At 26.1% G+C, this 15,167-nt stretch overlaps 2 protein-coding genes across 3 annotated transcripts in view; one reads left to right on the top strand and one right to left on the bottom strand.

Moving 5' to 3' along the window:
- The window catches only part of LOC107449074 (inactive dipeptidyl peptidase 10-like), a 516,153-nt gene that overhangs the window by 365,581 nt on the left and 135,405 nt on the right, over window positions 1-15,167 (bottom strand). The window lies entirely within an intron of this gene.
- Window positions 865-9,871, top strand: LOC107444151 (uncharacterized). Of its 2 annotated transcripts, XM_043046107.2 has the most exons (3): window positions 869-1,002; window positions 1,188-1,327; window positions 3,886-9,871. In XM_043046107.2, exons 2-3 carry the CDS (start codon window positions 1,196-1,198, stop codon window positions 4,339-4,341), a joined length of 588 nt encoding a protein of 195 aa, XP_042902041.1. In that variant the 5' UTR covers window positions 869-1,002; window positions 1,188-1,195; the 3' UTR covers window positions 4,342-9,871. The 2 variants fall into 2 exon arrangements, with proteins under 2 accessions (XP_015913720.1, XP_042902041.1); XM_016058234.3 differs by having other exon boundaries at window positions 865-1,327.

Genomic DNA, 15,167 nt, shown 5'->3' with positions numbered 1-15,167 from the left:
TTATTATTATTACATTAATTATTATTTCATAAAGCGAATTTAAATTCATATATACGTACTAAAATCAACAATAGTATATTTTAGATTTATTTAGATTTCGTACGAGTAATTATCTTTTTTAAACAGTTTTCTAACTTTTAATAATTACAAGAGATGAATCTAAAATATTCTTATGTTAGAAAGAAAAAAAAATGTAAAAGCAAATATAATAATAGCACATTACGGAATTAATATTTAATACATTTTTATTTTAGAATCATCATTTAATAAAAAGAAATATTATAAGACTTTTTTCTAAAAAAATGAGTAAATTTAAAGTATAGATTAAAGTATAGATTAAATTTAAAGTTAAATCTAAAAATAAAATATTGATTTTACTAAGAACTGGTGGAAATAACTAATTTCAAAACAATTAATTTTTAAACAACGAATCTAAACGTACAACAAAATTCTAAAAGGAAGCGTGATAAGAATTTTAAAAATGCTTTTTCTCTTCGAAAAATTTGTTAAATAGTCTACAAAGTTTTATGATTTAAAGAAATAAAGAATTATTTGTGAACAAATAACAGGAAATTAAATTATTACAGTTATCTTCCAAGTACGTCCTCTAAATGCTAAACAACTCAATAGATGGAGACACTGGATACAGCTTTAGGAAGCATTTTCTTATCGTTTAATATTATTGATCACAGGATAAAATAATGGCTTGATTTTATCTCAATCTTTTTTTTACTTGAAATAAGGGATTTATCACACATTTTCTGGGGTAAATTATTTTGAGATAGAAATCCTTTTTTCACTTAAACAGTATTTATTAAATATCTTGGTTGGCATAAGCACAAAAACTATGCAGTAATATTTACTAACAACTCAACTCTTTGATTATTTATGTCGCCATTGAATTGTTTGTTTAGCTTGGATTAGCTTTACGGATTCGCAGCTGATAAAAATTGTATGCTTTTTGAATTTTACATTCAAGCGAATTAGTGTTGAATTAAGAAAGTAAAACTGCTGTAGACCTGTTGTATTGCAAATTTTTTTTTCACTTTGATTTCAAGTGTATTTTTTGCATTTTCTGAAAGAACCAAAAACACTTGATATTAGTGATTTTAGTTGTCTGTTAAGTTATATAAAAATTTGTGTAAATTAACTTTTCTTTATTCTACTTGTATTTTGTTCGATTTAAGCTTATAGAATGGAAATTGATGAACTTGGTGATTCGACTACTGAAAAAGCGGAAACATTCCTAACACCTCAAGAAAATGTCGATTGTCCAGAACTTCAAATCGAAGTCACAGAATGTGAAATATCAGCTTTAGCTAAAAGGGTTAGAGTTTTATTTACTATTATAAATCATAACTTTATTATTGCTATTGTTTCCTCTTCCTGTCAGGGTAAGGGATAATTTTTCATGATACTGAAAAATTATTAAACAGTTTAAACTAATTTCCTTTAGTTTTAGTAAAATTATAATTTTTTATATTTCAAGAGAAAAATATTAATGCTTGTTGGTGTACTTTTTGAAAGCAACAAAGTAATTAGTATTTATATTAAAGTATGAAAGTTAATCAAAATTAAATAAAGTAATGACATGCTATATTGAAATATAAATATATCATTTAACGCAATTTAGAGATGTTTCCAAAGAAGAAAAAAACAATTACCTATAACAATAATTTAAAGTAGGTCCATCGTGGAAAGTCGAACAGAAAGTTAAAATAAATTTAAACTGCTATATAAAGAAAAGGAAATAGAGGTTTAAGAAAATTAAAAGATTAGATATAAATAAAAGATTAAATTGTTGCATTACACAAAGTGTAAATGTGACATTTTTCATAATTTAGTCTTGGTTTGAGAATCGCGCATGAGCGATCTCAGAGTCCCTCACTGACCATAAGTTGTACAAAAATAATTCAATCTGATTCATATTTAGGCTATTTCAAAATCACTCTTCGCAATTTGTTTCCACAGGAGTTTTGAAAATTCAAATAATTTTAATACTATTTGTAAAGATCTGTACGAAATCTCTTTGTCATAGAAAGTTATGTTTTGCCCTATTTTCGTATTATAATGGCATTTTAAATAATATATAGCATGACTCAAGTATTTTAGGAAATATATTTTTTAAAATAATTGAATTGTAAAATATATGGTGTTTAAAATTTTTTATTTTTTGGAAAAATATATATATATATTATTAATTTCTTTTCAACTATGTATTAAATTTTAAGATGGTATTACGTTGAGTTGATAAAAGGAAAAAACAAAATTGTTGTTTAATATTATAGTTAAATAGATATTTGTATGGTACAATTACAAAAAAGATTTCAATTCTTATAAAAACAATACAAAAATTTTCTAAAAATATCTAGTTCTAATATATGTATATTTATTATTTTTATGTAATATTTATTTTGTTCTAGCCTTGATTTCTTTTTTAATCTGATCTTTTAAATGAATAGAAACTGATTTGCTATCAGTACAGTTCCAGTGTTATGCGATTTTCTTTCTCGTCAACCATTTTTGTCAAATGCCGGAACAAGAATTTAATATTCCAACCTTGTTAAATTTCAAAGCAAAATTCACTTATATTAAAAACAATATTAAAAAATTCTGCTGCAAAAATAAACATATTTTTTTACCCATCTGCTGTAAGTTTCATAAAAAAGTAATGTTAAGCATGCATATTCTAAAAACGATGCAATACACATTAAAGTTACTCATTTATAAAACGTTTATCCTAATTCTTTCTTTTCACAATACCTTAAAATTATATCAATCTTAAATCATATTTTTAGTAAATATTCAACAATAATAAATGCATTTAATTTTATAATTGACTTCATGACTATATTAAATCTCTTTACATTCAACAAGTATACTTAAAGCATAATGTAGTAAAGTCAACATTCCTGATCGTTATACAAAGCAAAATGCCAAGTGATAGTCTGATGCAAAATAATCGCCTTTCATCCCATGTATTATTGTTCTGTGCCCATAAGCAGAATATTTTCAAATGTTCTGCAACAGGACTTATTAATTATACAAATGTTATGCAAGCATTTCACGGCGAAAAATAAGTCAACTTTACGTTAAAATGCTATATTTTCATTAATTAAAATGCAGGATCATACACAGATACGCTACATTATTTTTTAAACCAAAGCAAACATTCTTGATTTGTTACTTTTTCAAATATTTAAAAAAAACCTGACTATCTGTATCTTCAATAAGTGACAGCCTTTTCGCAGGAAAACGCTGTCACTTATTCAAGATACAAATTGTTCTGCAGGACTTCGTTTGTTCTGCGACATGTGTCACAGTTTTAGGCACTTTCTGCTTCTGGGGTTCTGTGTATCACTTCAAGCTTAATTTTAACATTCTTAGTTTATTCAGGCAGTTCTTTAACTTACATACCACATTTGCAATCATTATCGCCTATGTTGGTTGGAAAAAAATCCCCCTCAAAAGAAGAAGATACAGCCACATAGCAAATCAGTTCCAATGAACAAATAGTATGTCAGTCACTATTTTCTGCCATACGCACTAGCAACAAACTCAAAAGTTTCCTTCGTTTTAAAGTTAATGTCATCCATCTATAGCTGATTTCATTTAACCATATCCCTATTTCATTACTTAACTTCGAAAATAACTCAGCTTTAAAAAGCTATTTTTTAAATCCTAAATAAAAAATTCAAATATAACTATAATTTTTTATAAAAAGACTAAAAATTTAAGTCTAAATTTTACTTAATAAATCTAATGAAAGAAGGAAAAAAATGCCTACTTATTTTTTCCCAACTCTTATTCGATTTTACATTTTTAAAATACAATTCCTGTTGAATTTTTTCATACCACAATTAACAAATACTTTTCATATTTTAGATTCGACGCACAAGAAATCAGCGTTCACCTTTTGGGAGAAGAAAAACCTTTTTTGTGCATAAACAGCTGGTAGGTGACCAGTCCACAGAAGTGTTCAACTCCAATGAACAGTGTTCAACACCAAGTGGTGAGAAGACTCACATAAGCAGGTTTCAAAAGAGACAAATCACAACAATTCAGGAAGAAGTATTTCAGTTTAAGAAACAGCCTCGTAATCCCTTTTTTGAAGCATTAAGTGAAGATTACGACAAGTTGTATGAAGCATATCAGTCTAAGAAACATTACCGTCACACTTTAATGGGAGTTAAATCCAAAAGTAAAGCTTACAAAGAGAAAGTTGCCTCTTTGAAACTTTTTGTTGATAGATTAAGAATAACTAATCTCACAGATCCGAGCACTCTCCAAAATAACATTCCTGATGAAACTATACAGCTTTTTGAAAAAATACATATTTAATTCTTGTTTTCACATCTTTTATTAGATAAGGAAACATACATTGCTGCCATTTGGGATTTATTTCTTGTAAATAAAAGTTTGACTTATTTTTTTTAAATGTTTTTATTAAGTAATGTTTTTGATGTACTTGTATTTGAATATGACGCATAAAATATTTGTCGTAATGCCTTTCTGCAAATAGCTAGCTGGTATGTCTAAGAAATTTTAGACGCATTAGTAACTGAGAACGAATAGATATATATTTATTTATTTTTTTAAATATTAGCTGTAAGATTAATTTAAATTTGTAAAGAAATCGACTTTTTTGATTAGCTATTTTTGAAATAGATATTAATTTAAATTAAAAAATCAATACTGTTTCATTTTAATGTAAGCTAGTCACCCCTGATATATTACCTATGATCTCAAACACATAATTTTAATAATAATTAGTGCTACAAAACTGAATTTTAAATTATTGAAGATATCTGTTTAATATAAAATTGGTTATGCAATTTGAAAATCAGAATGAAATTTATTTGTTATAGCTTAATATTAATCTTCTTATTTGAAATAAGCTCAATATTTAATACTTTTCCACTTTCTATGATGTGTTGTTAAAACATTTTATATGTTTTAAGTTTCTTTGTTATTTTAAAATCCTTCTGTGTTTCCCGCTTTTTTAAGCGAAACTAAAGTAATTGCTCCTAGGTGGTGTAGGTTTTTGAATATTTATTGTTCCATTATCTATGCCTACTATCTATAGACTTAAGTTTCAACTTGTTCAACATTGGGTACTCTCACATTGCCAGTGTTTTCAGTAAATTGTATTTATTGTATGAAGTAATAAATCTCAAATAGCTTATTACTGGCTGGTATAATACAAGAAATATCTATATCAATTCAAGATGCCAAATAATTTAAAGTTAAAAATTGTTTAGATTAATGTGCGTTAATATTAAAAGGCTATAGGCTTCCAATTATCGGAAGTCTTTCCCTACTCCAGCAAATAACAAGTGCACATGATTCTCGAATGTTAATGAGCTTATTGAAGAATTTCGGAAGGAAATATTAATTTTTATTACTGGATTAATTAAGAAGAAAATTATGAATTCTGCGAAGATATAATGTAGCATCCCTTTGTGTTGCCACTTAGTCGCTACATGAATAATATAATGTGTGCAACTATGATCGTGTAACATTGGAAAATCATGATCTTTGACATTCATAAAGTTTCCGAATATGAATTATGGAATATTGAGGAAAGTGAGGCATCTTTTCCATTACTTTACTGTTCATATTCGTACAATATGAATTGCTTGTATAAAAACAAATCAGGACTGGAAATTACTAAATGATTTAATTTGTCTGAATTTGCTTCAAATAGCATTTGAATAGAAACTTAATTTTACTTTCATGTTTGTCCTGATTGTTATCTGGCAATGTGTGTTTTGACTTATTGATATTTTCTTCAGATTTTTTTTTTTTATGTCAGTAAAACACATTCAAAATTATTTGTAAACATATTTCCTGTTGAAAAGAATGAAACCATGCTTATTAATTTAAGATTCATTTTTTTTCGTTTTCAAAAAAATTTCTCTTAATTTCTAGCTTCATATATTGATTTTAAGTGCAATTCTCAATAATATTTTCTTATGCATATTTGGTCTTACACTTTATCTGTGTTCTGTTATGTTATGTTGTGAATACAGCGTTTTATTCATTTAAAATTGAGATTTTTAGTTAAAAAGTAATAAATAACTCATTTCCCTAGCAGAAAGGTTTTCTATTATGCACAGATAAGAAACAATGTATTTTCTGGTCACTTTTTCCTTCAAATGGGTTGAAAAATGGCCATTTCTCATTTACCTCAATCTTGCCTTATGATGTCGAATGCAATAATATAATTATTAAATTTAATCTTAAAACTTGACAATCATCATTACTCAGTGTAACTATTTGAAAGCTGCCTAATATAGATATGCCAAACCATTTTATTGTTAAAATGTCAGCAATATTTTGAAAGTTGTAAATAATCTTCTTGCTACTGTGTATTAGGTAAACTCTTATTTATCAGTAGAGTTAGATGGTGTTAAAAACCATAAATAAAATGAGTAGAGAAACAAAAGGCTACAAACCTTTAAAAAAAAAAGGTTTTATTCCTTTGTAAAAATGGTAACAACAGGTTTGAGTGAATGTTATTCCTATATACACTGTTTCCTTATAATCTATAATATTTGGAAACTAGTTTGCTATGTAGACATAGTTAGATGCAATTTTCTACACGCCCAGTGCCAAAAGATTATTTATTGTTTGGAAGTACCAAGGGTCTCTTCCAAGTCACTTTTCATTGATAAATAGTTTGCTGTGAATAATCAAAAGCAATTTTCTACATGCCCAGAGTGCCAGAAGGTTGAACCCCTTGGGAGTGCTAGGGTTCTACCCAAAGCACTTTTTTTTTTCATTGATCAATAAATGCTCCTTTTCTGGGGGGGGGGGGATTAAAGGATCGAAAAGCGTCTTGTTAAGAAATACCCTGTTTTATATCAAATTATGTCAGTATAGCTTGAGAAGTTCTCTTTGGTCAACTTTACTACAGTTAGCAAACAAAATCAAAACTAATTACTTGGAATAACCTTTTTATGTTAAGAAATTGAGAGAAAAAGCATTTAGCTATCTTTAAAATATCATTTTTTGTTATCATTATTGCTATTTTTGATGCTATAGCAGTTTTTGTAGCTTTTATGTCTGAATTTTTCTGGGACAAATTCATGAAAAATAGAAAATTCATATATTCAAATAAAAAACTGTTTAGTATTGAAACTGTAAACTTTATTTAGGTTGATTTTTTTTTTTTATTATTATTAAAAATCATTCGCTCACCCTTGAATACACATGCAGTTGTGACTTTGTTGACTAAATACTTTCCCTCCCCTTCTTTTGAGATCAAAATGTTGGTTTATTTATTTACTTTTTTTCATTTTAAATATAAATAATAAAAAAAGCTTATGAATTATCAAGTGTTTAGTGTTTTTCTAATAGAGTGTGTGTGTGTTTTCCTTAATTTATGAATGGTTTTTAAATCATTTTGCTTTAATTTTAATTATTTGCAATCTGTAAAGAATTTATAAGATTTCTTTTATTATAATGCTATATTTAGTGTGCTGCATTGTAATTAGTGTCTTGGACAAAATACTGCCTGTCAAAATTTGTTACTTTTTAGTATTGTCACTTCACTTGTAAACTTATTTAAAAATATGAATTAATGAACTAAATTGCCATTTCAAATTGATAGTGTATTTAAACTTTTGTTTTTATCTATACAGCTGAGAAGATCTGAGCTGTCAAAATTTCAAATTACTGTGGGAAATACATTTTATTTTTATCAATGTTTCAAAGTTATGCATTTCTCTCACTTTTTTTTTAACAAACTTGTTATAAGTATGCAGTTACAAGCATCTTTTTATGTTGCAAGATAAAAATGTGTTCAAAAAATTTGGTAAATGGTCTCACCAAACGAAATACATTTATTGTCATTTGTACAACAGATCTTAATAATGCAAGCCATGAAATGCTTGCCTTTTATATAATTTTGTGTTGCATAAATAATTCTGTATGTTTATCTTTCAACTTACCTGCTGAAGGTGGCAATAATTTTTCTGGAACTGATACATCTTAAAATTATTTTTAGATGCAAGTACTAAGAAACACAAAAATAAGCACTTTACTATTTATTGAAAAATATTGTAATTTTTCAGAGTAATAACAATTTTGTCAATTTTGGTTTACTTATCTTTTGAAATTTTAACCTCGTTGAAAATAATGTTAAAAGTTCTCCTTTATTTACTGCAATTTTCATTGTTTACACCTTCAAAATCGATTTGGTTTACTGAAAATTGCTGTTCCCAGAATTGTGTTATATGGATCACCTACTGTAGTAATTGCCTACAGCTATATTTGCTTTGCTTGTACAACTGTTGAAAATTTGTCCGCAATTTGTTATTGTTTAAAGCACCATTGCCGTGTTACTTGTGAGATTGGTGCTATGTCAAAAATAATCTACCTTTCCCTCTCTAGACTGTTTAAATCTATAAAAACATACTTATTCACTGCTTACCAGGCATACTAATTCACTAGCATTTCTTATATCTCTATCATAATTTTGTCTAAGTTGATGCAACAAAACATTTCACAGTGATTGCATTAAATTGGTGGTGGCTTGTACTTCTGCTTAATTCTTTGTGGTTTATACACTAGAGGGTAATCAGGTTTCGATATCTCTCTTAGTCTGTAGGTTTAATATTCTAACTCATACTATTGTTCAACTATGGGACCATTTACCCAACTTTTCGAACACTCCTTTTACAAGGTTTATAGTCAAATTTCTTAGTATCTTAACTGTTAAAAAAATTCACATTTTTTAATAACAATTTTCAAAATCTCTATTACTTTTAATCATCAAAGTTAATTGTACATTTTGCCTCAAACAATTTATGCAGTGAGGATTTTGGTAGTATTTACAATGTTTGTGTTAACATTTCTATGCATTAATTTGAAATCAATATTTTTTACTTAAATATTTTGTCATGCTGTCTAAGCTTCTTACAACAAAATGCACTTAATAACAAAAAAAGTTTTCCTTTCAAGGAGCTTTGTGATAAAGTACCTTTGATTGTTTGTTTAACAAAAAAAATTTATGCACACTGATGAATGAAACAAGATGATTTTTCTAAATTTATACTGAGTATATATTTAGTGAAATTGGTTTCACATAGGTGAAAAATATTTCATTAAACATCTATTACATCTTATACATTTTTTTAGCAGAATTTTTTCTAGCTTATTGCAAATTTTCAGAAATAGCATTTTCTGATGTCATTGACAACATTGATAATTGATTTTGATTGTAAGTTTTTTGCACTGTTAAATATAGCCCAATGATTGCCAACCTGGCAAGCAAAATCCTTGTCATAGGCCACGTTTGTTGTATCAGGTTTTTTATTGTAATCCTTTTTCATTTGAGCAAGTCGGAAACTATTTTTATCTGTTGGCTAGTTAAGGTTTTTGAATTGTATTTTGTGTCGTATATTTTAATTTCTATTTTTTATATTTTGAATTCATATTTTTTCATGTATGTCTGTATTTCTATAATAACCAACCGCTTTATTTCTATGATGCATTGTAATGATTTGTATGTATGATTTTATTATGTTTATTTCTATCATTTTTAGGTTATATTTGTTATAGTTTTTTTTTAGTGTATATATGTTTGCCTTGGTTTTTAAAAATTTAATTTTGTGAATATTTAAAATTTTCTTGCTGTAAAAATATTTTATTCAATAATAGCCAATACTTTTTTTTTTAAATTGAATGGGCACAAATTTAACACACATTATCCAAACAAATTTATAAAAACGTGTCTGAATATTTATATCCCTATACTTTTTTTTTAAATTTAGTATCATGTGTAATAAATAAAGTGATAATAACATGTAAGAAATGTAACAAACCAAACTCTCAAAATTTGAATAAAGATGTATCTTGTTCAGCATTTGTATGAAATGTTCATTTATTATCTTTATTTCAACTGAACTAATTTAAGTAAAAATGTTCACTTGAATTCAATAAAATGAAGATATTTTTAAAAAGAAGCGAAGATTTTCTTTTCATTAATATTCATTCCTTTGAGATGCCTACTTATAATCCTGATTTCCCAACTAAACTAATTAAGTAAAAACACTTATTTAAATATAGTCAAACATAATGAAAAGAAAGAAGATATGAAAATTGACTCCATCCATGCAAGGTATGAATTACTTTATTAATTAAAGATTTTCCATGTTCTGAAGTGACTGAAAGTCATTTGTGGAAACGGGTGTGGGCATACAATGTTAATTCAGAACATATGTATGTGAACACACACACAAAGGTAATAGATGAAAACTATAAATCTATTTTCTTTGGTGCAATAATATCCCATACTAATACATTCTTAGTCACATTTTTTATACCAATTGGAACTTTTTTTACAACAACGCAGTGACGCACTCAGGATAAGGTTTTTTTAGGATTAAAAAACCCCTAGAAACTGCAAGTAAGACATTTTTCTTTAGACTTAAAAACTAATTTTTATATGAGAACGAAAGTAAAGTAGTATTTCTTAGTTCTTCTGTATATTATTTTTATTTCTGTAATTATTTTTATTTTAAATCATTTCAATCCCCCATACAATTTCTATAATTAAAATATTTTATTTGCATTTATATTACTCAACAAAAATATTTATTTAACTTATTATCTAAACTTTAAATATAATTGTTGTAAGCCTTTCCATCGTAATTATCAATTCCTTATTAGCTAATAATAAGATTAATTATAGTAATTAAATAAAATATATAGATTAGTAATAATTTTTACAGATTATATAAAATTATAATAAATAAATATAGATTAAAATAAAATGAATGATTACATGGGTGCCACTCTTCAGTCCTGGGGACTGAAATCAGTCTTGAGAAAAATCAATGGACTAATAAATTCTATCAATTAAATAAAATTTTCTTTTTTTTTTTCCTTGGAAATTAAAAATTTTTTTTTGGTCAAAATAAAAAAGTAATATTATATCTTAATGAAAACATATGATATGGTAATAATGTCAAGACTTTTATTTATTTTCTTTTTGTCAGCGTCACTAAATCTCATTCTTAAAGTCTTGAGAAATAGGATTAAGTGAACTTCATCTACTTGCGTAATTAAATTTGTACTATTGCTGAATCTAAATCTGCTTGAGTTTGATTCCTTCACCTTAACCTATTGTCATGCTGACCAAAGTTAAATCAAGATTTTTTTTTAATAACAAAGAAAGAAATTATAATGCTAGAACAAAAAATAAATAACAATGAAGTGACAAATAGAGGTATGAATGGTTTCAGGTTGTTCAGTAATAATTGTAAAAAATTATACAAGGTTAGCTGTTGTTTTCTTTTTGTTTGCTAAAAAAGCATAAAATAAGGAGAAAAAAAATTATAGGAAAAATAAACAAATGATTTAATATGTAGGCCAGGCTATTATCAAGGAAATAAAAATTTCGGTGTCAGTGAGCTATAAATTTCTAAAAGTTTGGTAAACAACGCTAGACAGTATTATTTAGTCAAAAAATAAGTTCAGTCTTGGAATTTTTTTAGAGTGGCACCCCTGATGATTATCAACACTCGAATATCTCTTCATAGTGTTCTTTCCTCATAATATAATTTTAAAAATTTTATATTAAGTCCAAGATCGGGAGCATTTATAAATCTTGCAGGGGGGGGGGGGGCATCCAAGTATGCCATCGTCACAGGAATATTTTCATTGAACTGCTTTTAAGCTTCTCTTTCTTTCATGAAATATCAGAATCTAGCCAAACTAGTAACATAATCAAATTTTTTCTTTTTCTCTATTTAATATAAAAGTTACCTAAATTTTTGCAATTATTGGCTAATACATCCTATCATTATTTTGTGCAATCTGGGTGATCTAAATAATTTTTACCTGCAAAGAATGATCTAAATAATTTTTAAATGTAAGGAATTGTATTTACAACTGGATTGTAGATGGCAGCACTACAAATTCGAATTCTCCCGAACAGAAAATACTTTTAATACCTGTATGGAAAATTAAAGGGCTTGTATCATTTCTTACGGTAGTGTAGAATACAAAAAGTTTTGCTATTAATTATAAGTTAGTTCCTGTATTTAAAAAATATAATTTTTATGCTGAGAAGATTATTTTGACAAAATTTTGCTCTAATGACTAATTACTAAGCTTATAATTTATTTTAAACTTAATTTGGCTCATTTGAACATTTTTGAGCCCATGTTTAATTAAGCTAATGAAAAAGAGCACCGAAAATTATTTAAGCTATTAAAAATTAATATTGATAAATGAGTTATCAATAATTTATCTTTTCATGCATAAATTAAACCAAATTTATTTAACTCTGTTTAGAAGTCAATTAAATAGATATGCATATGAACTAAGTGAATCATTTGTTATAGTTTTCTAGTTCATAAATTTCAAGAATGAATTTTCTTTTGATAAACATAGGACTTGTATAGGCAAAGTTCGGCATAATTTCCCTATTTTGCACAAATATAATTTTTAAATTTTCTTTCTTCTGCTGTTACGTTATGATACAAAATATAATTTCAAATAAAACATTTTTAACTCTATCCTTCCATCAAATGATAATTCATTAAAATTCACTTACAAATAGAAATTTTTTAAAAGTTTAAATAATTTTCTGTGGTATCCTTTTTTAACTCTAATCGTGCATAAAAAACTAGAAGTATGCAATTTGAAATTATCTTTTACTGAGTGGTCATAACTATTTATTTCTTAGAATTTGTTAAAAATTTTAATGGGGTCGTATAAGTCGAAGTTGAACTCTGAGTAATGTTTGAGGAATCATACATTTCAACTACGCGTCATGTGTTATCGCGACTACATAGCTCTGATTTGTGTATCGTCTTAATGAGAGAAAAAACTGTGAATGAAAATTAAAAGAAATAACTGGTCTTTTGGAATAAATTAGGAAACATCATGTTTATGGTTTACTTAAATAAATTGAAAACTGCTTGTAGCAATTTTTTTTTTGTGAAAATGCAATCTTTTTAAATATATTTTTTATACCGCCAATTAGACAATAAGGAATTAGAAGTTTACGAAACAAAAACTTTTGCTTAAATTAAATAGAATTAAAAAATAGTAAAAATTGTAAACTTTGTAATTTAAATAATAATATTGTCATTAAAAAAAATTTTTTGCTTTATATAAGAGATTACAAATTAAAATTAGCAATTTACAATTTCCTTACTTAATTATCAGTCCTAAATTTTATAAAATTCTTGTAAAATTTAGAATTATTACATGTGGATCTAATACTTATCTAACTAAACCTGGCACCATTTTCTCTAACTACTTAAATAAAATTATTAACAATATTTCTAAAGAAGGTTTCTATTGGATTATTACTAATAATCAACCGATTTTAGAATTCATTAAACATAATAAAATTAAATCGATTGCGACTTTTGATTTCCAGGATCTTTTCAATAGTATTCCCCTTTCTAAACTAAAAGATGTCCTTTTGAATTATTACTATAATTTTAAAAATATCCTTTGTTGCGATCTTGATTATTGGGAAATTCTGATTAATTTTTGTCTTTTTAATAATTATCTTTACAATGAAAGGGATATTTTTCTTCAAATTGATGGAATACCACAAGGATCTAATTATTCATCTCTCTTAGCTAACTTGTTTTTGCATCGTTATGAAAAAAATTATACTCTCAATATTAAATTTGTTTTTAGATTTATTGATGATTTAATTATCTTTAATTTTCAAGATTGTACTATTTTATTAAATAATATTTACCCCGAGGAATTAATCTTGCTTCGTAATCATGATGATAAGATTAATTTCAATTTTTTGGATTTGGGTATTATAAAAGAAGAAAATATCTGCTTTGTTGATTTATACGATAAAAGAAATTATTTTAACTTTAATATAAATAAACTAATTGCTTGGAATTCTAATGTTTCTAGGAACATCTATTTAAATACCACTTTTGATGAAATGACTAGAATTAAAAGAATATGTAGTAATATTTATTTATCCAAAAAACAAATAGATAAACTCTTTCAAAATTTGATAAAAAATAATGAATTCCCAACTAAAGTAATAAAATTCTATATAAAATCATTGAATTAATCGTATATTATTGTAGATATATTTACTAAAACTTTTCTTTGCTTATCTATATAATTTTTCCATGTGCAAATCCATTTCGGGCAAATCCGTATCTAAAATTATTTACTAAATAAATTTCTTTCTTAATTTATATATTTTTTCCATGTGCAAATCCATGTCGGGCGAATCCGTAGCTAAAGTTATTTACTAAAAAAAAATTCTTTGTTAATATATGTAATTTTTCCATGTGCAAATGCATTTTGGGCAAATCCGTGGCTAAAATTATGTGCAAAACAGGCAATTCATGTTTCTTTCTCTTTTCTATTTTCTATTTTTTTTTCTTAAATAAATATTCATTTTCTAAAATTATTTATTATCAACTTCTTTAAATTATCCAGTATAATATTACCTTGCGCACATCCATGGTCGGGCCCATCCTTGGTAACTAACACATCAAACGCACTTCAGTAATGCCGTAAGAGCGCACTTTAATACAAAACTCCTCTAGTTTCGCTTATAGTACAGTTTGCACTTTTGTTTTCATTTTTTGCAATCTGGCAATCTTGTTACGAATATATTTCAAATCATTCTTGAAAAATTTGCCGTTCATGTAAGTTCATTTGAATTCGCTTATCGCTTTATAGATTTCTTTTCATGTTTTATTCTGTTTTTTCCTTATTACATTTTATTTTATGTTTTTACGTGATATTTTGACTTATTGTGTTCTATTTTATTTGTTTTAATTTTTTTGTAAAATTTTTTGAGTGCTCCTCACACTATTGTATTGATATATTTTGCTTTGGCTATATTGATACAATATTGGAAAGCACTCTTTTTTGTGGATATAATCGTGTGAGCTGATAAAAAGATTAAATCTTTTATTTTCTGGATTTTTTAAAATTTTTGTCCTTTTTCTCGGATTTTTTTTCCTTCCGGTTTCTTGTTATTTTTGTTATTATTATTATTTCTTCCCCTTCTTTCATTGTTCTGTAATTTTTTCCTCGTCTTCTCTACATTTTGAACTTATTTTATGAGTTCTATTTACTTGCTGCTTATGTGTAAAAAATAAAACTTACTGTTTTCTAAATTTTTTTCATGTTTTTTGTATTATATATAT

Source organism: Parasteatoda tepidariorum, chromosome 6 (assembly GCF_043381705.1).
Source record: "Parasteatoda tepidariorum isolate YZ-2023 chromosome 6, CAS_Ptep_4.0, whole genome shotgun sequence".
NCBI classification, from domain to species: domain Eukaryota; kingdom Metazoa; phylum Arthropoda; class Arachnida; order Araneae; family Theridiidae; genus Parasteatoda; species Parasteatoda tepidariorum.
This window is presented reverse-complemented; position numbering and strand designations above follow the sequence as displayed.

Bases quoted from the DNA above. Each gene is read 5' to 3' on its own strand.
- LOC107444151 (XM_016058234.3), top strand. From the start codon at position 1,196: ATGGAAATTGATGAACTTGGTGATTCGACTACTGAAAAAGCGGAAACA. The intron at 1,328-3,885 runs GTTAGAGTTTTA...TTCATATTTTAG, and splicing joins TATCAGCTTTAGCTAAAAGG to ATTCGACGCACAAGAAATCA.